The sequence below is a fragment of the Saccopteryx bilineata genome, chromosome 2, assembly GCF_036850765.1.
Source record: "Saccopteryx bilineata isolate mSacBil1 chromosome 2, mSacBil1_pri_phased_curated, whole genome shotgun sequence".
Classification (NCBI taxonomy): domain Eukaryota; kingdom Metazoa; phylum Chordata; class Mammalia; order Chiroptera; family Emballonuridae; genus Saccopteryx; species Saccopteryx bilineata.
In genome coordinates this window covers 4,182,814-4,205,852 of record NC_089491.1, presented here as the reverse complement: position 1 = coordinate 4,205,852, position 23,039 = coordinate 4,182,814, and the positions used below count along the sequence as shown (strand labels likewise).

Genomic DNA, 23,039 nt, shown 5'->3' with positions numbered 1-23,039 from the left:
TCTGCCTCAGGCGCTAGAATGGCTCCGGTTGCAACAGAGCAACGCCCCAGATGGGCAGAGCATCACCCCCTGGTGGGCATGCCAGGTGTATCCTGGTAGGGCGCATGTGGGAGTCTCTCTACCTCCCCGCTTCTCACTTCAGAAAAATACACACACACACACACACACACACACACACAAAATGTCACTGAGAATGTAGGTGAAGTGCTGAACATGGGCCTCAGTATAGTAAGGGCTCATTAAAATGGGGGGGCATTTTTGAATCCCTGCTATTCTCCAATGCCCATCAGGCCGGCCTAGGGCTGGGAGGCATGGAGCTAGCCTGGCCTGGCTCCCAGTCTAGAGACCCCCTGCTTCACTTCCCCTCCCGATCCTCTTCTGCTCATCCCCAAAGACCCGTCCAAAGACTATCCTCATCCCACGCCCTTGCTCAATGAGCCGTTCTCTCCTCAGCTCCAGCCGACACTCGGCCTTCGGTAAGGTGGTGGGGCAGGGCTGCAGGGCTGATAAGCCCACAGGCTTCCACTGAAAAGGCAACACGTCACTCACTGGGCGTGTGATCTTGGCCGAGACCCTGAGCTTCTCTGGGCCTCAGATTTCTCATCTGTGAAATGGGGACATTAAGCTCTGTCTCTAGAGCTGTTGTCCTAAGACTGGAGGAAGCAGGCAGGAAGCCTGAGCCGTGACAATTATCGTTACCATTGCTACACGTCCTGTGACCCTGGAGTTCAGAGAGCAAGGGTCCGGGAAGGTCTGGGGTCCTGCCTGAGGAGTGGCCAACCCCTGGGTTGGCCTCTCTCTGCGGCTGACTTGCTGGCTGTCCCCTTCAGTCTTTGCAGAAATCATGTTCCTTCTCTTGCTGCAGACACTGCCGCCCGAGGGCTGGGAGTCCAGGCTTTGCTACTGGAGTGTGCTGTGTGACCCTGGCCAGCCGTCTGACCTCTCTGGGCTTCCACTTCCCCACCCGCCTTTCCCACCTCATTTAGTGAGGATAAATAATTAAGACCTTCTGTGTGACCCCCCCTGCAGCTCCTCCAAACAAAGCCCCAGAGAACAGCTACATCCATGACCGCAGGCTTTCCGCCCGCGGCAAAAATCGTTCATTTTGGGGTGGGGAAAAATGCCTTTCTTTATTATAAAGAACTACATTTACCTTTTTTTAAAAAAATTGAACATGCCTGACCAGTGGTTGCACAGTGGTTAAAGCGTTCACCTGGAACACTGAGGTCGCAGGTTCAAAACCCTGGGCTTGCCCGGTCAGGGCACTTGCGAGAGGCAGCTATGAATTGATGCTTCCTGCCTTTCTCTTTCTCTCTCTAAAACCAATCAATAAAAAAAAAAAAAAAAAAAAAATCTTTGAAAAAAATTGAACACGATTAAGGTAGCAGCAAAAAATAGTCGTAGAAGAAAACAAACCAGAAAATGGTTCCTAAAGATTCATCCAGAAGAGTCAAGGGCACGGGCGGCTCCCCTCTGCCCGTGTGGACTGGGCACCCGGCTCCAACCCCGCAGGCCGCCCTCTCAGCTGCTGGTGGAGAGAAGGGAGGTTCTGCCCGGTGTTCCCAGGGCCTGTGCACGGTGGGGGTGGGGTGGGGTGGGCTTGTGTCCTGGCGCTGAGTCAGGGACCCGGCTCTGTCAGCCCATCACTGGCTGTGTGGCCCCCGCCGAGTCATGGGACTTTTCAGATTTGGGTCTTTCTTTTTTCTTTCTTTCTTCTTTTTTTTTTTTTTTTCAGAGACAGAGAGAGAGTCAGAGAGAGGGATAGATAGGGACAGACAGACAGGAACAGAGAGATGAGAAGCATCGATCATTAGTTTTTCGTTGCACATTGCAACTCCTTAGTTATTCATTGATTGCTTTCTCACATGTGCCTTGACCACGGGCCTTCAGCAGACCGAGTAACCCCCTGCTTGAGCCAGCGACCTTGGGTCCAAGCTGGTGAGCTTTGCTCAAACCAGATGAGCCCGCACTCAAGGTGGCGACCTCAGGGTCTCTAACCTGGGTCCTCGGCATCCCAGTCCGATGTTCTATCCATTGCGCCACCGCCTGGTAAGGCGTCTTTCCTTCTTTTCTTCTTTCCTTCTTCTCTCCCTCCCTCCTTTTCTTTCTCCCTCCCTCCTTCCTTTCCTTCCTTCCTCCCTCCTTCCTTCCTTCCCTCTTCTTGGCAGCTATGTACCTCTTTCCTAATAAAGACACGCCACCGCTTGCATGAATGTGACCATTGTGGTGACCGGGTGGGAGCTGCAGGGAACTCGAGGACATCTGTGTCCTTGTCCTGTTCCCACCTGCGCTGGGGGCCAACTTACTCCCGGTCCTTTCCACCCATGAAGTCTCAGGCGTCCGCGCCATTTCTGGTCACTTCCAATCGCAAGAGACCGTTTCGGCACAGTGGTGAGTGTGTCCAGTCTAGTGCAACAGCCAAAACTTCCAGCCTCAGCGGGAGAAAGAGTTTCCTCCTCAGCGGGAAGAGGCGGGGGTGAGCTGTTTGTTCTCTGTCGCCCCCACCTGCCCCTGTCCTCAGCCCCAAGGCCGGCAGGGGATACAACAACAGGGCCTTCGGCTGTCAGTACCTTGCCCCACTTGACTGGCAATATTCACTGAGTAGTCTTTCATTTGCTCTTGTACGTGAGAACGACTCTCCTGGTCCTGGATTGGGGGTCACCAGTGATCTGTGAAGCCCTTCAATAAAAAGTTCTAGAAATCCCTGGAATACGGTCCACAACAAGGTCGGGAGAGCCCATGTGTGGACGGCCCCGGGCCCGGTCCCCATGGCTCTGTTCACATTCTCTGTGTCCGCTTCAGTCAGCTTTGATCTTTCATATTTTCTTAGACAAACCACCCACTTTGTTTTGCTTTTCACGTTTATTAGCATGAAGTTATACATTATATTCTCTTATAATTACAAAACGTCTTACCCGCACTCGTGGGCAGCCTCGGGGTCTATTGAAGGCGAATTTAGTCATAAAACTGAACACTTAATTAGAATGAGAAAAGAATCCAAAAAAATTAAAATTTCAAGTAAGCTGCTGACAAATACCACAAACCACAAAATCCAGAAGAATAACACTTAAAAAAAAATAGGCCTGACCTGTGGTGGTGCAGTGGATCAAGTGTCGACCTGGATTGCTGAGGTCGCCAGTTCAAAACCCTGGGCTTGCCTGGTCAAGGCACATATGGGAGTTGATGCTTCCTGCTATTCTCCCTTTCTCTCTCTTTCTCTCTCTCCCATAAAATAAATAAGTCTTCAAAAAAAAAATACCCTTATGTTCATTTTCCCCTGCATTTATTTTTTTGCTCCATACTCTTTGATGACCTCTTTGTATGACAATAATTTTGTAAAATTTTCCTATAAGTAGAAAGCTATTTCAGTCTCCTCAAGCATGCTTAATTGCATTGAAAAATATTTCACTTTGAAATAATTGTAGATCCACAGGAAATGATAAAAGCAGGAAGGAGAGACCCTGTTGACTCCTGGCCGGCTTCCCTTGACGTTACAGAACTGCCACATCAAAGCTGAGAAACCGACCTTGGAGCGGCTCCGGGCGCCAGGCCCACCTGCTTACCTGCACGCAGGCGCGCGCGGGTTTATTCCTATGCACTTTATCACAGGTGTAGCCCAGTCGAGACCCAGAACTGTGCTATCACCTCAGAAGTCTCCCGCACTGCCCTGTTGTGACCCCTCTCCCCACTGCTTGCCTGGTCCCCGGAAAGTCCCAAGAATCACACGTGTGTAACCTTTGAGACGGGCCTTTCTCGCTCCGCTCTGCCTAACAGCCTTGAGCTCTCCTCACACGTGTGTGTATCGACAGTTCATCTCTTCTTCCTGTGGAGTGTTCCGCCACCCGGATGAGCCTCAGTCTGTTTAGCCCCTTGCCCGCTGAAGGACATGTTGGCGGTTCCCGCTTTGGGGCTATGACACGAGCATTTGTGTTTAGGTTTTTTATGTGGATGTGATTCCCGTTTCTCTGGAAGAGTTGCCCAGGACTGCAGTCACAGGACCCCTATGGTAAACACAGGTTTTGGTTTTTTTTTTGAAGAAGCTGCCACCGTGCTCCACAGTGGCTGCACCATTGCACATCCTCCGGCAGTGAGTATGTCGAGAGCTTCCATTTCTCAGCATCCTCGCCAGAGTGTGGCACCATCACAACTTCTTAGGTCAGCCGCACGGACAGCTGTGCTGTGTGATGTCATTGGGGTCTTTTTTTTTTTTTTTTTTTGTATTTTTCTGAAGTGAGAAGTGGAAGGCAGAGAGACAGACTCCCGCACGTGCCCGACCAAGATCCACCTGGCACACCCACCAGGGGGCAATGCTCTGCCCATCTGGGGACGTTGCTCTGTTGCAACTGGAGCCATTCTAGCACCTGAGGCAGAGGCCACAGAGCCATCCTCAGCGCCCAGGCCAACTTTGCTCCAATGGAGCCTTGGCTGCGGGAGGGGAAGAGAGAGACAGAGAGAAAGGAGAGGGGGAGGGGTAGAGAAGCAGATGGCTAGAGGGCGCTTCTCCTGTGTGCCCTGGCCGGGAGTCGAACCTGGGACTTCCACATGCTAGGCCCACACTCTACCGCTGAGCTAGCCGGCCAGGGTCTGTCATCAAGGTCTTAATTTGCGTCTCTCTCACGGTTAGGGACGTGGACAGTTTTTTCAGGACTTTGTTGCTAACCATATATCCTCTTAGGTAAAACGTCTCTTCTTCTCTTTGTGTCTTTCGCTCATTTTCTAACTGGGTTGTTTTTTTCTGTTGAGTTTTGAGAGCTCTTTACACATTTTCCATAGGGGTCCTTCCCAGATGTGTGGTTTGCTAGTATTTTCTCCCAGGCCGTGGTTAGTTGTTTCGCCTTAAGACAATCTTTCACAGGGCAAAAATTGTTAATTTTGAGAAAGTCCAGTCTAACTATTTTTTCTTCCTCTTATGGATGATGCTTTTGGTGTGAAGTCTAAGAACTTGTCACCTAGCCAGCCCACTCCTAAGAGCCACAGATTTTCTCCCTCGTTTTCTTGAAAAGTTTCTTAGTTTTACATTCTACATGTAAGTCTATGATGTGTTCTCGGTTAATTGTTGTACAAGGAGTGAGACTTATGTCAGGAGTTGTTGTTCGTTTGTGTTTGTGGAGCCCAACTATTCCAGCACCACTTATTGAAAAGACTGTCCTTCCTCCACCGAACCACGTGGCCATCGATTAACCTCCTTTTGCTGACCATAGCTCAAACCCTGCCTAACTAATCCTACCTTGGCTTATGAACATCTATCTCCTAGAATGTTGCTTCATTTTCCTCTCTCTCTAGCTCAGCTTAATCCAAGAAATGGGAGGCCACCAAGGGCATTTTAAGTAGGGGGGGGGATGTAATTCGATCTACATCCTTAGTTCCCCAGGACAGACAACCTTCTCACCTTTTATCCAAGTTAATGAGCTAGAGCAAGATGTCCTCCAGCCAGCCAGGGCTGAGGTTTGCTGAGTCACAAGATTTGTCCAAGCCACTGTCCGGCTCCGAGCTCCTCCAAGCCTCTTCCCAGGTAATAAGAACCGCTGGCCTGGCCAGAGCAGGACACTCAGTCGGTGACCGCGGCTGCAGGAGGACTGTGACAGTGGTGGGTTTGCGGGGATGTATGCCGGTGGGGGCGGGGGGCTGCTGGTTAGAGATCTCCTGTGCTGCAAAGGCCTCTTGGGGTAGATATTGCCAGATGACCCATCCAGTGTCATCAGAAAGCAGGGCTGTAAATTAGGCTGTTCAGAAGCATGGGGTGTGTGTGTAATAGTTAAGTAATAAAAGTCGCCACAGGGGTAAAGGAACAGGGAGACAAGAGCCCCTCGGAACGCAAGTGGCGTTTCGAAGCTGCTAACCCTTTATTCAAATGGAGTCCTGGGCCAGCCAGCCCCTGAAGGGGCTGCATGGTAAAACTTCCCAATTTTTAAGTGTCGGACAATGATGTCGTCTTTGAAGACCACCGAGTAAAGCCCGAGGCTCGAGGTGTGTGGTCCCAGGTCCCAGCTGTGTGGTCTCAGGGGTCACAGCTCTTCTCAACGCCCCTGGTTCCTCGTTCCCTGCTTGTGACAAAGGGTCACCAGGGTCTGGGCAGAGGCTCTCAGCCCTTCCTGCTGTGCACGCACCTCTGGAAGTGTGACAAGGGCCATGGTCCCTCCCCCTGCAGACAAAATGCCTGTACACACCTGCTCAGACGGTCAGAAATGCTGTCTGCCCGGTCAGGGGCGTCAGGGGGCTACGGATACCGGGGCTGGAGGACCTCTGAGGCCTCAGTGTGGGTCCCGCGTCAGGCCCCTCCCAACCCAACCCACTGACCCAGAACGTGCCTCTCATGAGATTCCCCAGTGGCTGGTGCACAGAGGAGGGCGGGCACACGCTGCTCCATGATCTCCCGGCGGGGGGCCCGCCCTGAGTGGCAGCCACTCATTTCCTGGGGCTGCCGTAACAAAGTGCCACATGTTTGGTGACTTAAAACACAAGACTTATTCCCTCCCAGTTCTGGAGCCCGGCGCTTGAAATCCAGGGGTCGGCAGGGCCGCGATCCCTCTGGAGGCTCCACGGGAGAATCTTTGTCTGGCTTTTCCTGTCCAGCTTTGGGGTCCAGATGCGCCTCCCACCTGACGGCATGGCCCCGCCCCTGCCCCGCCCCCCCCCCACCTCTCCTCTTCGTCTCTCCGTCCATCTCTCTGTCTCTTACCTGGACTCTGCCATTGGGTATAGGGCTCACCTTAAAAACATTTACGTAATTACTTACCCACCCTGGGATCCTTAACTTGATTCTATCTGCAAAAGCCCCTTTTTTTCCAAATACAAGTCATATATCACCTTCTATCTGTCCCTTCCACGCAGTGTCTGTGTGTGACCTGCAGTGATGTTAAGATGGATCATCGGAGTAAATTTTAGGTTATGTATATTTTTACCACAATAAACAAAAAAAATTCAACAGTTCCAATGCTATAGAAATGTTCACCCGAAACCTATGTGCTCGTACTGATGGCACCCCTTTAAATTTAGTATCTAAATTTTAAAAAAAGTAAAAGAAAAACAATTGATCATGTGGTCCAGCTGCTGCAGCCCACCACCCACGTGATCGTTTCAGTGGCCCTGGGCAACGACCACCCACACAGGGTATTTCAAGGAGACCTGCGGGGGGGGGGGGTGGGGGGGGGCGTGAGCCCCTCCCCCTCATCCCAGCACCCCTCCTGCATCTGCTCCTCTGGCTTTCCCCTGAGCAGTCGCCCTCACGCCTGTTGGTTACCCCATGCAGGTCCCACTCACAGTGTGGTTCCCACTGCTCTGAGGTCTTATGCCAGGGGTCTTTAAACTTTTTACACAGGGGGCCAGTTCACTATCCCTCAGACCGTTGGAGGACCGGACTATAAAAAAAAAACTATGAACAAATCCCTATGCACACTGCACGTATCTTATTTTAAAGTAAAAAAAATAAAACGGGAACAAATACAATATTTAAAATAAAGAACAAGTAAATTTAAATCAACAAACTGACCAGTATTTCAATGGGAACTATGCTCCTCTCACTGACCACCCATGAAAAAGGTGCCCCTTCCGGAAGTGCGGGGGGGGCGGGGAGCCGGATAAATGGCCTCAGGGAGCCGCATGCTGCCTGCCGTGGGCCGTAGTTTGGGGACCCCTGCCTTACACCATTGGCCCCCGGACGGGGTGACACTAGTGCCCGCTTCAGGGTTGCAAAGGCACACACAGTGCTGGGCCCGGGGCCAATGCTCCTTGGCCAGAACCTCTTGTCCGAGAGACCCAGAGCCGGTACTGAAGGCGATCATGGCAGGCTTCGCTCAGCGCCATTGCGAACGGGGACAGTGGCTCCAGGACAGAGAGGGCTGGATTCTGAACACACACGAGCGGGACGGGCGGCCAGCAGCAGAGGGCCGGGACCCGGGGGAGGGGAAACTCCTGAGAGGGGAGGTTGAGGGCAGGGGCATGCTTGCTAATCGGACTTACCCGGTTCCTGGCCTGGGTGACCAGACGGCAGGGGTGAGGACTGACTTCACAGGTTCTGTGCTAAGACTGGCTTCAGGGGCCACAGACACGGCCCAAGCATGAGACCTGGTTAAAAAGAGGGTCCCAAGGAGTCTATTTCAAATTTGGCCAAGGGGACAGTCTTTGCCACCCTCTCAGGCCCAGCACGCAGTTGGTGTGCCATCAACATTTGTTGACTGACTCACATGAGGCACGGCTCCCTCCTCTGCTTCTGCAGGCCAGAGACAGCCTCTAGCAGCCTTGGGGGGTGCTTGCCCCTAGCATAGCGGGGACAGTCAGGCAGGCGGCCTGGGGGAGGGTGCCGTGCGCTCCAGGACCTCACGGCCGCCCCTCATCTGGACTTCCTCCCAAAGGCCTTCCACGCCCCTCTTTGACCTGCTGCAGCACCGCTACCAGCAGCTGTGGGTGCAGGAACAGAAGGCCGCCCAGAAAGCCATCAAACTGGAGAAAACGCACAAGGTAAAGGCGGCCTCCGTCCCGAGGGGCTGACCGTCACTGTCGGGGTGGCAGAGGCAGGAAGGGCTGGCCCGGGCGAAGATTGGGCCCGAGCTCCACGCTGGGAATCCAGGTGCTTGTCGCTGTGCCGACTGGCAGGCGCTGTAGAGAGTTAGAGCCGGAGAGGTCTTGGTGATAACCAGATTCAACCCCGACTGAAGCCCCCAGAGTGGCAGACGCTGGCCAGGGCCCCGGGGAATTGGCCCTATGTGCCTCTGGGGCGGGCTTGGAACCTGTCTCCTGGTCTCCCCCCACCCCACCCCACCCCACCCCGCCGGGGGCTGTCCCACCAAGCCTCCGCGCAACCTCACACTTCCAGGAATCAGATTTTAAATTCACCTGAACTGGCCTAGACAGAAAAGTGCCTTGGGCTAGCTTTCTAGGAAGAGAAGGCTAAGAAGGCACAGGGAACAGAGAAAGCCCACTTCTGGGCAGGTGCTATAAAAAGCACATCTGTTAAAGTTTGGGAGTGTGGATCGCGGCACATCAATGACGCGGCCCCATGCTCAGCTCTCCGTGAACGTCATTTACGCCCTCTCACTGACACTCTACGAGAGCCCGGGAGGTTGGCATGGCAATCGAGCTCAGAGAGACGGCGCCCACACGGAGGACGTGGAGCTGGGGACAGACAGCGTCCAGACACTGCGATTCTAATGGCCCGAGCCACAAGGAGATCAAGACGGCTCGTCTAAAATCAGAATGGCTTTGTGTGCGTGTAGCCCGTCACAGATTTCATCAGAAGCATGGCTTTGGGGGTCTCCGGTTGCTGTAACAATCGCGACCGGTGTGGGCCCTCCGCCACGCTCCCTGCTCAGTGTGGGGGCTGAGCACACGCCCGTGTTCCTGCCTCTTGGTCCTCCTGAGCAAGCCACGAGGTTGGGGTTTCGTCAGATCATCCCAGTTTGTTTCATCCTCAGATGGGGAGAGACTGCGTGTCCAAAGCATCAGAGCAGGTCTGGACCCAGGGGCGTCCCACCCCAGAGTTCAGGCTCTTCCTGATGGTGAGGTCTCACTCCTCCTGATTATAGGAAAACTTGGGGTTCCACAACAGTGCCTGTGACGTCCTAGGGTCACACTGGGGAGTGGAGGAGTCTCCCCAGCACCCTGGTGGCCTCAGGACAGGCCAGGACAGGCACCAAGGCACAGAGGGTCCCAGGTCTCCCCAGGCCCACGGGGGGGGCAGGGAGCCAAGGCCCCTCCCAGCTGTTCCCAGATGTCAGTAGAATCCAAGATTCCAGCTCATTACAGAGCAGAGCATGGCAATAACTTTTTAAAAGCAGCCCTTGACTAGTTTATTTGTTAGTGGCTTGAGAAGGAGTTGACTGGCTTTGGTCATGACAGCTTCAGAGGGAGCCTTGCGGTTTCAAGCAGCCTTGTGGCCGCAGTTGAGAGCCGTGTTTTTTAATGAGCAGCTATTTACGGCAACTCAGCGTTGCAGATAGATCCACAGAGTCCTGAGCCTCCCAGGACTCACCTTCTGGCTCCAGAGACAAATCCATAGCCTGCGCCCCTCCTTTCTAGGAATGCACCCCCTTAAGTAGCCCATTGTGAACGGCTCCACCCCGAGCAGCGGCTGGGACCTGGTGTCCGGGGGTGCGACGTCAAGTGAGTTGCCATTTTCTCGGGCTCTCGACTGTTTAACTGGGGGAGAAAAGGGGGTCGGATTAAAGGAGGTCCCCTGTGCCCTGCCTAGCACATCGCGGGCACCCAGGAAACACTTGTTGAACTAGCCGCGGAGTTCTCGTCCTGTCCCAGGGTTCCTCGCGGCAGCCACGTCCTCAGACAAACGGCCATGAACACCCAGCTTCCCCCCCCCAAACACCGGGGGTTGCGGTCTGGGGCCGATCAACAATTTATTGGGATTGATAAGATGGGCGGTTTGCAAGGTCAAGTTGCCACCGTCCAAGGAGAAGCCTGTCTCTTTAACAGCTAAGGGTGCCCTGGGCTCTGGACAGTAAGGACCCCAAATGAAATTCTTGGAGACAGATTCCACTTAGTGAGCAATCATCTTGGGCAGATGCTCTGCTCAGGGTCTGACTCAGGAAGTCCTACAGTGACCCTGTGAGTTAGGCAGCGATACCCCGTTTCCACCGCAGGGAGCTGAGGCTTAGAGAGGGGGCAAGGTCCGCCTGGCTCCCTCCGATTGTGAAGGCCAGGTCAGGGACCCCCGGGCTGCACAGCCTCTCTGCTCTGGTTCGAAGGTAAAAATCTCAGATAATAGATCAGCGGGATAAATCAGTACAAGCGTTCGGTGGGGTTGCAGCACCCTCGGTTAAACACTGCTCGGCTCTTGCCGACCGCGCCTCCCGTGTGCCTCGCACGCAGGGCGGTGTTACCGGGCAAAGCTACCCGTTCACAGGCACACGGTGCCCTCAGAGGAAGTTGCCCGGTGAAACCGGGCCTGAGCCAGGTGTTGAGGGGCCCGAAACTCCTACACTTCGCAGGCCTCTGGGTAAAGAGTCCCTACTTACCTGTTAACTCCCGCCAAGGAATCTTGAATTCTGACGAGGCTCACAGCCACGGGCTAAGGTCTGAGCGCACAGACTGTGCAGAGTCCGGGCCTCTCTCTCGCGCTGATCCAGAGGTTGGAGCCTGGGAACCTGCATTAGCCTGCTCAGGCTGCCCTAGCCAAGGACCACAGCCTGGGGCGTGTCAGCAGCCGGAGCCTACTGTCTGGCAGTCCCAGAGGCTGCACGGCCAAGATCCAGGTGTGGGCAGGGCTGGTTTCTCCTGAGGACTCCCTCATTGTCTTATAGACAACCGTCTTCCCCAGGGTTCTCACAGGGTTACTTCTCTGCGACAAGCCCGTCTTCCTCTTACAAAGACCCCAGTCCTAATATATTAGGGCCTCCAGCCTAAAAAACAACAACCCTCATTTAACCTTAATAAGCTCTACCTAACACCCCAGCTCCAACTGCAGTCACGTTGGGGGTTAGGGCTCCTACGCTTGAATTCGGAAGGGACAGAGTTGAGGCCATAGCACCCCCATGAGCTCGAGGACACTAGTTATGGGCTTGCTGACCCCAGTTAGCGGGCCCGGGGTACACGGATCAGGGGGCATGGGGCAGAGACGTCGTGGGCTCTGAACTGCGCCCCTAAATCCCTCCTGAAAGGAGTCCTCCTCTCCCTTCTGAGAGTGGGTCATGCTGGGGACCTGCTCCCGAGAGATGTCAACAACCCCTCAAGTCATGACTCCTCTGTTCAGACACTGAGGAGTCCCCACTAACGGCCAGGGCTGTGTCAGCCACGAGGATGCCTGGGACGGCTGCATGCCGGAACTCTGTGTGTTCTAGGGACGAACCAGAAACCAGAGCATCGCGCTCACAACACCCCGTGGTCCCCTCCCCTCCGAGCTCACTGAGCTCCTGCCGGGCACAGCAAAGGGCAGGTGCCGTGACATCACTCACAGACAGGCAGAGGGAGAAGAAGGGTGCCCCACGGGGCTGCAGCCCCAGGAGGCCCCTCCCCTCCCCCCGCGCTCACGTCCCCAGGTGCCGTGACATCACTCACAGAAAGGCAGATGCAGAAGAAGGGTGCCCCATGGGTCCGCAGCCCCAGGAAGCCCCCCCCCCGTGCTCACGTCCCCAGGTGCCGTGACATCACGCACAGACAGGCAGATGCAGAAGAAGGGTGCCCCACGGGGCCGCAGCCCCAGGAGGCCCCTCCCCTCCCCCCGCGCTCACGTCCCCAGGTGCCGTGACATCACTCACAGAAAGGCAGATGCAGAAGAAGGGTGCCCCATGGGTCCGCAGCCCCAGGAAGCCCCCCCCCCCGCGCTCATGTCCCCAGGTGCCGTGACATCACGCACAGAAAGGCAGATGGAGAAGAAGGGTGCCCCACAGGGCCGAAGCCCCCCCCCCCTTGCGCTCACGTCCCCGTTGCAGCTTGGGCCTCCTCAGGCAGCCGGCCGAGCCCCACCCTGCCCTTGCCTCTCTCTGGCCCGCAGATGACCCTCGGGAAGCTCTACGAGACCCGGAGCACCCAGCTGCGGAAGTACAAGCCGCCCGTGATGCTGGACGCCCTCTGGCGGATGCCTCACTTCCAGAAGGTCAGTCTCACGCCACCCGCCCCTCCCCGCACCCGGGCACCTGCCGCCCGCCTTGCCCGGTCTCTACCCATCCTCTAGACAGCGGGCTTTATGGACTTCCAACCACCAACGGGCATAACAGCAGCACAATGATACCGAGGGTGAGGGCGACAGCTCTCGTTGTCTGAGCACTTCCTCAGTGCCGGCTGGCCTGAGCTCTGGGTCACTGACCCTTCGCACTCCCTGTCCCCATGTCACAGAGAGGAAACAGCAAATGCTGGTAAAGGGCAGCAGCCCTGGGCTGGAGCCTGGGTGTCTGTCCACCGGGGCGGACACTGGGTCACACACCCTCCACTGATGGGGTGGTCGAGGCACCACATCCTGCCCTGGGACTTGGGGACACAAGACAGCTCCATGCCACCAGTGCTAACCCTCCTGTAGGGTGGCCTCCCAGGAGACGGGAACAGATGTCTCCTGAGGGCTGACTCGAGGTATGACATGTGCCCAGTGACCCAGCAGCTGCCACGCTCCGACCTCAGAGCCAGGCGGTGTTCGTGCAGCTGCGCAGCCTGCCCGGCAGCGGTGCCCAGACGGGGGCTCCCGTCAGAGATGGGGGCCCTGCGCAGAGGGAAACTGGGCGATGTGGGGACGGCGCTGCAGGATGGGAGGGGACCGTGCCCACCCAGCTCAGGCCCCCTGAGCCTTTCTGAGGGCCCACAGGGCCCACGCCTGGCCCAGGAGCACAGCTGGGCAGAGCAGCACTCCTGGCCAGCCCAGACCCAGCCGCCGTGTTGCGTTAAACTGCAATTTAGACAGTGAAGGAGCCGGCGCCTTCCTGAGCCTAATGCGATCGAACAAGCTGCTGAGCTTCGCCGGAGAAGCCTGCTTGCCCCTCGACGCCGCCCCTCATGTCCTGCCCAGTGGCCTCTGACAGCACACGTCACTGACCATTTGCCCTGCGCCATCAGCCACGCTGCCACCGGGCACAGGAACATGACTGCCCGTTCAGGAGGCGCTGGGAGCCGCCGAGAAGCCGCTGAGTGGAGTTTCCACCCTGACCTCGGCGGCCCCGCCCGGCTCTGCCCTCTCTGTCTCCCCCATTTCCTGCCTGCTGAGCCACACTACCCCCCCTCCTCTCTCCCTCCGCCCCACCTCGGCCTCTCCTTCTGTTTCTTCTTCTCTGTGCTCTCTTCTCCTGGATTCTCCCAACACTGCGGGGTGCCAGGCACGGGTGGACGCTGCCCATGGAGGGACAGGACCCCTGATTCCACAGGCACGCGGTGTCCTGCGGCTCTCTGATCGGCAGCATTGACGCTCAGCCCCGTTGCCTCTCTGACTTAGGATCTGCCCAAGCCCCCTAGGCTGCAGACAGAGGACTCAGGGGGCCTCCCCCCACCCCAGCAGTACAGGGAATGGGCCCCTTCCAGCCCCCACCCCCACCCCAGGGCGCAGCGACCCTCCTGGGTCCGGAGCTCCCTTCTCACACGCCGAGGGATCCCCGCGGCGCCTGGCCCACAGTGGGAATGCCAGTGCAGAAATACACAAATAAGCCCGTTTCTGAGGGAGGAGTCAGGACTGAGCTGTCCATGGGTCGCCCCTGGTCTCGACACCGTTGTTACAGAATACTGCTACAGACAACAGGCGCCGACCGACCACGCTAGCCTTTAATTCGGTGCCAGGCCTTGTGCCAAGTCATGTGTGTGTGTTCCATCATACAAGCGTCCTTACTGCTGTGCACAGAGGCAGGAGGGCTGGCGTGTCCCCGCCCAGCGAGGGGCCGGGCCTGGGGCCCAGGTTCCCGTGACTGTAGGGCCCACGCCGAACGCACTCCCCATCACGCCCCCCAGAAACCACAAGCAGGAGACTAGGAACGCGGGCCCCGGGTTCAGGGGGTGTTTTCACCTCTTCTGGGTTGCTCACGGGATTCTGGAAGCTCAGCTGCAAGACTCCGAGCAGGACAGGTCCCCAGGCGCCACCTGTCACAGCCCCGCACAGACCCTGGGGCCCCCCAGTGCCGCCGCCACCGCCATGACGCTCAGTCCCCTCCCTGCCAGGGAAACACCAACAAAAGTGTCTACGGAGCTCCCATCGTGTGCCAGGGTCTGGGCAGGCCTCATCTTGTAGGCATGGCGTCGTGCCTGCGCTACCGATGTGAGACCAAGGGTCAGACAGGCGGGTACAGGGCCGTGCCCTGCGGAACGGGGACCCCGGATGCAGTCCAGGGCTGCCTAAGCCTCTTCTCTTTCATGACGGGGCTGTGATGCCTCCTGGGGACCCCTTCCCTCTCCGCCAGCCCCGGCACACAGACCACCCTGTACCTAATTACCTCACTGGGCCATTCGCCGCTCAATGACCATCTTCCCCAGTAAAATGTGCGCCCAGTAGGACCACGCCTGTCATGTCCCCCAACATGTCCCCAGAGCCCAAGCACATGCCTGGCCCCGAGTGGGTGGTCAGTAAATGTCTGTGGCATGAACGAAGGAGTCAGTGGGTAAACGAGTGACAAGTACAGCCCAGAATGACAGAGATATCTGAAAGCCGTTCACAGACCCGAGTAGAGCCACCTCGCCCAGCACCCCCGGCCGTGGCGACTGTGGCGGACTGGGTCTGGGCTCGGGAGGGAGGGCGGGCGGGCGGGCAGAGTCGGGGGGGGGGTCCTTTGTCCGCAGCATGTCGGTCCTGTCGCTGCCGATCCCCCGCCCTGCCCCTCCCCACCCGGGCCCCATTGTGAAAGGAAGAAGCACTTCCAAAAAAGTCGAACCTGTCACCGTGATGGATAACCCAAATGAACTCTCCCGCTCGCGAGCAGATGTCGACGCTGAACTCTGTCTGAAGTAATTAAACACCTTTCACAGGGAAAAGCGGCAGGCAGGCGCAGGCCCGCTGCTTGGGCTGGGTCCTCGCCACCGAGCAAGCTGGCTTCCACACGGCCCGACCAGCCCCCAGGGGCCGCCCCTGCCACGGGCCGCCCGGCACGACACGGGGCACTGACGGGGGTCAAGAGCCCCAGAGGGACAAGCAGAAGAGAAGGCATGCCCCTCAGGGCGCTGGCTCCTCGCCACCTGCTGGACCCCAGCGGACGGGCTGCCGTCTACTCCGGGGCTCTTTCTGGTCCCTGCCACCAGCCGTGCGGGTGCCCAGGGGGAGGGTTCGCCGACAGCTGGTCATTGGCCTTTCCACCAGGACATTTATACTGTGCCACTGGTCACAGCTGGGCTAGGACAGTTGGGCTGGCACCCAACCTCTCTGGGCCTCAGTTTCCTCATCTGAAAAATGAGAGGGAGCCTGACCAGGCGGTGGCGCAGTGGATAGAGCATCAGACTGGGACGCAGAGGACTCAGGTTTGAAACCCTGAGGTCATCGGCTTGAGTGCAGACTCATCCGACTTGAGTGTGGGGTTGCTGGCTTGAGCAAGGGGTCACTTGGTCTGTTGTAGCCCCCCAGTCGAGGCACATATGAGGAAGCAATCAATGAACAACTAAGGAGCTGCAACGAAGAATTGATGCTTCTTATCTCTCTCCCTTCCTGTCTGTCTGTCCCTATCTGTCCCTCTCTCTGACTGTAAAAAAAAAAAAAAAAAGAAAAAAAAGATGGGTAGGGCTAGTTCTTGAGGGTCTCTGACAATCTAAGATTCCATGGTCCCAAGTTCATTGCTCAAGGAGCCATGTGGGCAGGGGCCTGGGGGCTCTTGGAGGTGGCAGACCCCAAAGCCAGAGTGAACTGTTGGAGGTCAGCTCCAATTCCCGTCTGGGGGTGGAGATGTGAGCTCATGGCCTGCCACCCCCGAGGGGAAGGACCGTTGGGTGGGGCGCCCCCCCCATGTGCCCGGTGGTATTGAGCTCATACCTCGTTCTCTAGGTGCGCTGGGGTCTGCGTGGCCCAGCGACGGAGCGACCGACCGGCGGGGAGGGAAGAGTGTTCTGTGTCTGTGTGAGGGTGACTCCGGGGTCAGCCAGACATGGCGACCCTGTCACTCCCACTCCCTACCTGTCAGGTGGCTTTACCTGTCCCAGACCATTTCCTCCTCCATAAAACAGGGTAGTGACGCCCCCCTGGCAGGGCTGCTGGGAGGGCTGACGAGAGCATGTGTGTACAAGGTTTAGCGAGCACCTGGCCCCGTCAAAGTGACGATAAATGGCAGCTGCCACAAGGATGGTGCTGATGGTCACTCATCCACTCACTCACTCCATTCACTCATTCACTCACTCATTCATCACTCACTCATCACTCACTCATCACTCACTCATCACTCACTCATCACTCATTCATTCACTCATTCATCACTCACTCATCACTCATCACTCACTCATCACTCATTCATTCACTCATTCATCACTCACTCATCACTCACTCATCACTCATTCACTCACTCATTCACTTACTCATTCATCACTCACTCATCACTCATTCATTCACTCATTCATCACTCACTCATCACTCACTCATCACTCATTCACTCACTCATTCACTTACTCATTCATCACTCACTCATCACTCATTCATTCACTCATTCATCACTCACTCATCACTCACTCATCACTCATTCACTCACTCATTCACTTACTCATTCATCACTCACTCATCACTCATTCATTCACTCATTCATTCACTCACTCATCACTCACTCATCACTCACTCATCACTCATTCACTTACTCATTCATCACTCACTCATCACTCATTCATTCATTCACTCATTCATCACTCATCACTCATTCATTCACTCATTCATTCACTCATTCATCACTCACTCATCACTCACTCATCACTCACTCATTCACTCATTCATCACTCATTCATCACTCACTCATCCACTCACTCCATTCACTCACTCATCACTCACTCATCACTCACTCATCACTCATTCATTCACTCATTCATCACTCACTCATCACTCACTCATCACTCACTCATCACTCACTCATCCACTCACTCACTCCATTCACTCACTCATCACTCACTCATCACTCACTCATCACTCACTCATTCACTCATCACTCACTCATCACTCACTCATCACTCACTCATTACTCACTCATCACTCACTCATCACTCACTCATTCATCACTCATTCATCACTCACTCATCACTCATTCATCACTCATTCATCACTCACTCATCCACTCACTCACTCCATTCACTCACTCATTACTCACTCATCACTCACTCATCACTCACTCATCACTCACTCATCACTCATTCCTCACTCACTCATCACTCATTCATCACTCACTCATCCACTCACTCACTCCATTCACTCACTCATCACTCACTCATCACTCACTCATCACTCACTCATCACTCACTCATTCACTCATCACTCATTCATCACTCACTCATTCACTCATCACTCACTCATCATTCATTCATCACTCACTCATCACTCACTCATCACTCACTCATCACTCATTCATCACTCATTCACTCATTTACTCACTCACTCACTCACTCATCCACTCACTCACTCATCACTCATCTACTCACTTATCACTCATCACTCACTCCATTCACTCATTCACTCATTCACTCATTTACTCACTCACTCACTCATTTATTCATTCATTCACAACCCTTGCTGAGCACCTTTGTGCCAGGCCTTGTTCTCAGTGCCGACAGGCTGCTTCAGGGCTGCCGGTGCCTGGCAAGAATGAGGTGGACAGATGACCTGTCCAGAGGGGCGGACAGGTAACTGCACAGGGACATGCCCAGACGGGGAAGTCGGGAGAAGTTTGACCCCCAGAGTGTCCATTCTTGCAGCCTCAAACGGTGGGAGGCACCCACCTGAGTTGGTCACGGAAGCTCGGCGGTGGGAATGATCGCCATCACCATCACCCCATCTCCCCGTCACTGTGACCACAGTCCTGCCGCGGGCCTTTTGCAGACAGCTCCCTGGGTTCTTCCCAGGAGGGCTGGACACCCGGCTTCCAGGCCAGCCCTCCTTCGGGCCTGTTAGGATGCAGAACTATTAATAGTTTCAATAGTGACCCAGTCGGAAGCACACCTCCTATGGCCACCTAACGTCAAGCCAAGAAAGATAGATGGTTTATCTTTCTTTACAAAAGGCCGCCAGTGCTAATGGCCCAAAGACAAAGGCGCCAGTGCCCCAAATATTGAAGGCGGGCCCGACCGTCATGGTGGAAGGTTGGATGCCGCCCGTCAAGCAACGGCTTAAATCCATGATGCTAGACCAGTACAGAGCTGGGCCACGATGCTGTGAAGGAGTACGCAGCCGGGGAACATGACGACTTCAGTCTGTGCCTATTGGCACGTCGCTGACCCGGTATTGACAGGAAGAACCCACGCTGTGTGGCTCACAGGCAGGTGTCAGGAGGAGGGGCCCCGAGGGACAGCAGTGGGGACCTGGGGCCGGGTAAGGCGGAGGTCGAGTCTTTGTTGCTCTGATGCCCTTTTCTGCGTGGTGTGAGTTTTTTGTTTTTTTTTTTAAATTTTATTTTATTTATTCATTTTAGAGAGGAGAGAGAGAGGGAGAGAGAGAGAGAGACAGAGAGAGGAGAGAGAGACAGGGGGGAGGAGCTGGAAGCATCAGCCCTCATATGTGCCTTGACCAGGCAAGCCCAGGGTTTCGAACCGGCAACCTCAGCATTTCCAGGTCGACGCTTTATACACTGCGCCACCACAGGTCAGGCTGCGTGGTGTGAGTTTTTATAGTGAGCACATGTAGCTCACTATAAAACAAGTAAGGCTATTTTTTTTTCTGAAGTGAGAAGCGGGGAGGCAGAGACTCCCGCATGCGCCCGACTGGGATCCACCCAGCATGCCCACTAGGGGGTGATGCTCTGCCCATCTGGGCCGTTGCTCTGCTGTGGCCAGAGCCACTCTAGCGCCTGAGGCAGAGGCCATGCAGCCGTCCTCAATGTCTGGGCCAACTTTGCTCCAATGAAGCCTTGGCTGCAGGAGGGGAAGAGAGAGACAGAGAGGAAGGAGAGGGGGAGGGGTGGAGAAGCAGATGGGCGCTTCTCCTGTGTGCCCTGGCCGGGAATCGAACCCGGGACTTCTGCACGCCAGGCCGACGCTCTACCACTGAGCCAACTGGCCAGGGCCAAGGCTATTTTTTAAAGGATGGGGACTCTACATCCCTCCCAGGTGTTTGTCCTGAGCTCACACCCCGTTGCAGCCCAGTTCCCCTGAAGGCTTCTGGCGACTCTGGAGCTGCCGGCCCAGCCTGGCTTCCTGGGCTCCACGTCCATCGGCGTGAAGGTCAGAGGCCGGCGCCCCACCCCAGCAGCAAAGGCGGCTGACTTGACGAGCCCGGATCTCTATGGCCAAGCCTACGTTATAACTGGAGATCCAAACCTCCATTTCAGGGCCGGGGTGTTGCCAACCCCACTGCCACCCGACGGCCCTGCCTCCCCCACCACAGGGCCGATCCCGACATTACATAGTTGCTCAGTCACTAAAGTATGAACAAATTGACTCCGTGTTCATTCAGCTCCTGGTTTCGGCCCCGCTGCCTTAGAATAATGGCCCGAGCTATTAAGCTAACAGTTTGACTTACAAGCTCGTGTGCTCCGGAGGCCGGCCGGGATCAGCCTCCTCTCTCTGTGGAAGACTAACCCCGCCTCGCCTCTCCTGGGGACCTGGCTCCCTAACAGAACAGAACGGGAGGCGGTGGGAGACGTCAGCGGTCAGCCAGCAGCGGCGGCTGATCAGTGAGAGCCGCGGCGTCTGAGGGAAGGCTCTTCTTGTCCCACCTTCAGGCTCTCTCACAAATCATAGCCGGCTGCGAAGTGAGCCCTGCTGAACCCCAGGGTGAGCTCTGGGCCATCCGCCCCCGACTGCGGCCATCTCTCCAAAGGCCGGGCCCCGTCCCCATAAAGACGGGCCCCTTGTTGCCCAGGTGTGTCCATCCCCAGAGTCACTCCTTGCTGCCTTTCCCCCCCCACACACACAACGGAGATGTATTTTAAGAATCCCTGGCTCCTGTCGCGTTGGAATAAGAATGCCCCTGTTCCCGTGAAGGGCATGGAGCATTGGGGGGGGGGATGTGTCACCCGCGGAAACGGGGCAACGGGGAGAGTGAATCAGAGGTCCTGATTCAGTTGACATTTCTTCCCTAAATACCAACACCACCCCACCGCACCCCCGCCATCACCCGGATCTCCGTAGGCACAAGGGATGAAGCGGAACCTTAACTTGTTTTACGTCATCCGGCCCCTCGGAGGTACAGAATTTTTAGGCATCTGTTCACGAGGTGACAGTTACTGCTCAAACAGTGGCAAGTCACCAACAGCCAGAGCTGATGCTGTGTGGGGACAGGGACAGCACAGCCAAGGTGTTAGGACAGCTGGAGAAGTCCACCTCGAGGGGGAGAGATCAGGGGTCTGTGCTGGGGCTGGGAGAGGCTGGCACTGCTCACAGGACCGGCCCTGCGTCCTGGGGACCCCCAGCCTGGTGGCCCCCGCATCCTCCAAGCACCTGGGTATTTTCAGTTTAAGCCAAGAGACTCTATTTCCCCTCACCGGGCATAGAAACATTTCAAGCAGGGGTAGTCAACCTTTTTATACCTACCGCCCACTTTTATATATCTCTGTTAGTAGTAAAATTTTCTAACCGCCCACCGGTTCCACAGTCATGGTGATTTATAAAGTAGGAAAGTCACTTTATTTTATAAAATTTATAAAGCAGAGTTACAGCAAGTTAAAGCATATAATAATAATTACTTACCAAGTACTTTATGTCAGATTTTTGCTAAGTTTGGCAGGATAAATCTTTATAAAACAACCTACTATAGTTAAATCTATCTTTTTTCTTTTTTTTTTTTTTCATCCCTCCGAAGCTGGAAACGGGGAGGCAGTCAGACAGACTCCCGCATGTGCCTGACCAGGATCCACCCGGCATGCCCACCAGGGGGCAATGCTTTGCCCCTCTGGAGCGTTGCTCCGCTGTGTCCAGTGCCGTTCCAGCGCCTGAGGCAGAGGCCACAGAGCCATCCCCAGCGCCCGGGCCAACTTTGCTCCAATGGAGCCCCGCTGCGGGAGGGGAAGAGAGAGATAGAGAGGAAGGAGGGGTGGAGGGGTGGAGAAGCAGATGGGCGCTTCTCCTGTGTGCCCTGGCCGGGAATCGAACCCGGGACTCCTGCACACCAGGCTGACGCTCTACCGCTGAGCCAACTGGCCAGGGCCAAATCTATCTTTTTATTTATACTTTGGTTGCTCCGCTATCGCCCACCATGAAAGCTGGAACACCCACTAGTGGGCGGCAGGGACCAGGCTGACTACCACTGATTTCAATGTCTGTGCTGAACATCACGGGAAAAACAGAATTAAGTCAGCTTGTTTAGGCATCCGCTGGGTACGTCTACTCTCCAGAGAGAGCGAGAATCTCATTGAGAAATCTGGGACTCGACGGGACTGTGGGGTCCCCAGTGTCTTCCTCCAGCTCGTCCCCAAGAGAATAAATCCTCAAGGATCTAAAGAGGACCTCCGGGGCCTGGGCAGGGGCTCGGGCCGACTCCGCCACCTCTGGGATGACTTCCTCGGTGTCACCCACAAACCCCTCATTTCCACATGCCCCCGCCTGCCAGCCTCTGTCACCAGGCACCGACGCTGCAGGTATGATGAGACCCGGAGCTGCTGAGCACGTGACCAGCAGTGGCTTCTAGCAGATAAACGGCAAGCGATGACTCACGGGGGTTAACTCAGGGTTCATTCCATCCGAGGTTTGTCAGAAGCGTGGGCGAGATGAACCAAGGGCGGGCACCTTCTCAGCGGCAAGCCGTGGGCAGCGAACACACGTCCTTCCTGCTTTCCTTTGGCGGGGAGGTGACGTCCAGCAGCGTCGGAGAATGGACGCTGGGGAGAAAGCAAGACACTGGCCATGTTTTTCCGGCCTCTGCTCTCCCTCTCCTCAAAGAGGTGTTGGGATATGAGGCCGTATAGGGATGCGGTGGGGGGGGGGGGGAATGGGGAGTTTGGCCCAAGTCAACTGGCTGGAGGTGTAGAGGGAAGAGCTTCCAGGAGCTATTCTGAGCCCGGTTCCCAGCTGGCAGCTACCGTGACACCAGCAGCAGCTCGCAGCCGGAGCGCCTCTTCCGAGCCAGGCTGGGCGCTTTGATGAACAGCCTCGTTTAGGTCTATACTCTCAACAGCCCATCGCAGCAGAGGAGATTCACCGGCTAGGAGATGCGGAAACTCAAGTTCGGAGGCCTTGCCTCACGGGCCCTGGGCTCATCGTTAACAAGCGGAGGTGGGGGGCTTGCACTCTCCAGCCAGCTGCCTCCGGGCCTTGGGCCCTGGAAGGGCTACTAAGTGCAAGGACCTGCCCCTGAGGTCAGGGGCCAGCGGGGGGTGGTGGTGGTGGTAAACGCAGGGCCTGGGAGGGAGTGGACGGCGGTCAGGAGTTCGGGTTTTTACAGGTGTCCAGAGGGTCGTGGCCAGCCCTGCTCACAGCTGATTTAAGCCCTCGCAGTAAACAAAACTTTCCGCTGCCCCTGAAAGCCTTTTTAGACCTCGATAAACCCCCAAGCATATTTTAAATTGTAGTTTGGCCCAAGGCTAAAG

The 23,039-nt window shown here is 55.9% G+C and overlaps 1 protein-coding gene across 1 annotated transcript in view; it reads left to right on the top strand.

Moving 5' to 3' along the window:
• Positions 1–23,039, top strand: part of CFAP77 (cilia and flagella associated protein 77) — a 125,468-nt gene that overhangs the window by 87,769 nt on the left and 14,660 nt on the right. The window contains exons 4-5 of the mRNA XM_066254621.1: positions 8,352–8,457; positions 12,440–12,541. Of these exons, the coding sequence (XP_066110718.1) occupies positions 8,352–8,457; positions 12,440–12,541 (208 nt within the window). The remainder of the gene's footprint in view (positions 1–8,351; positions 8,458–12,439; positions 12,542–23,039) is intronic.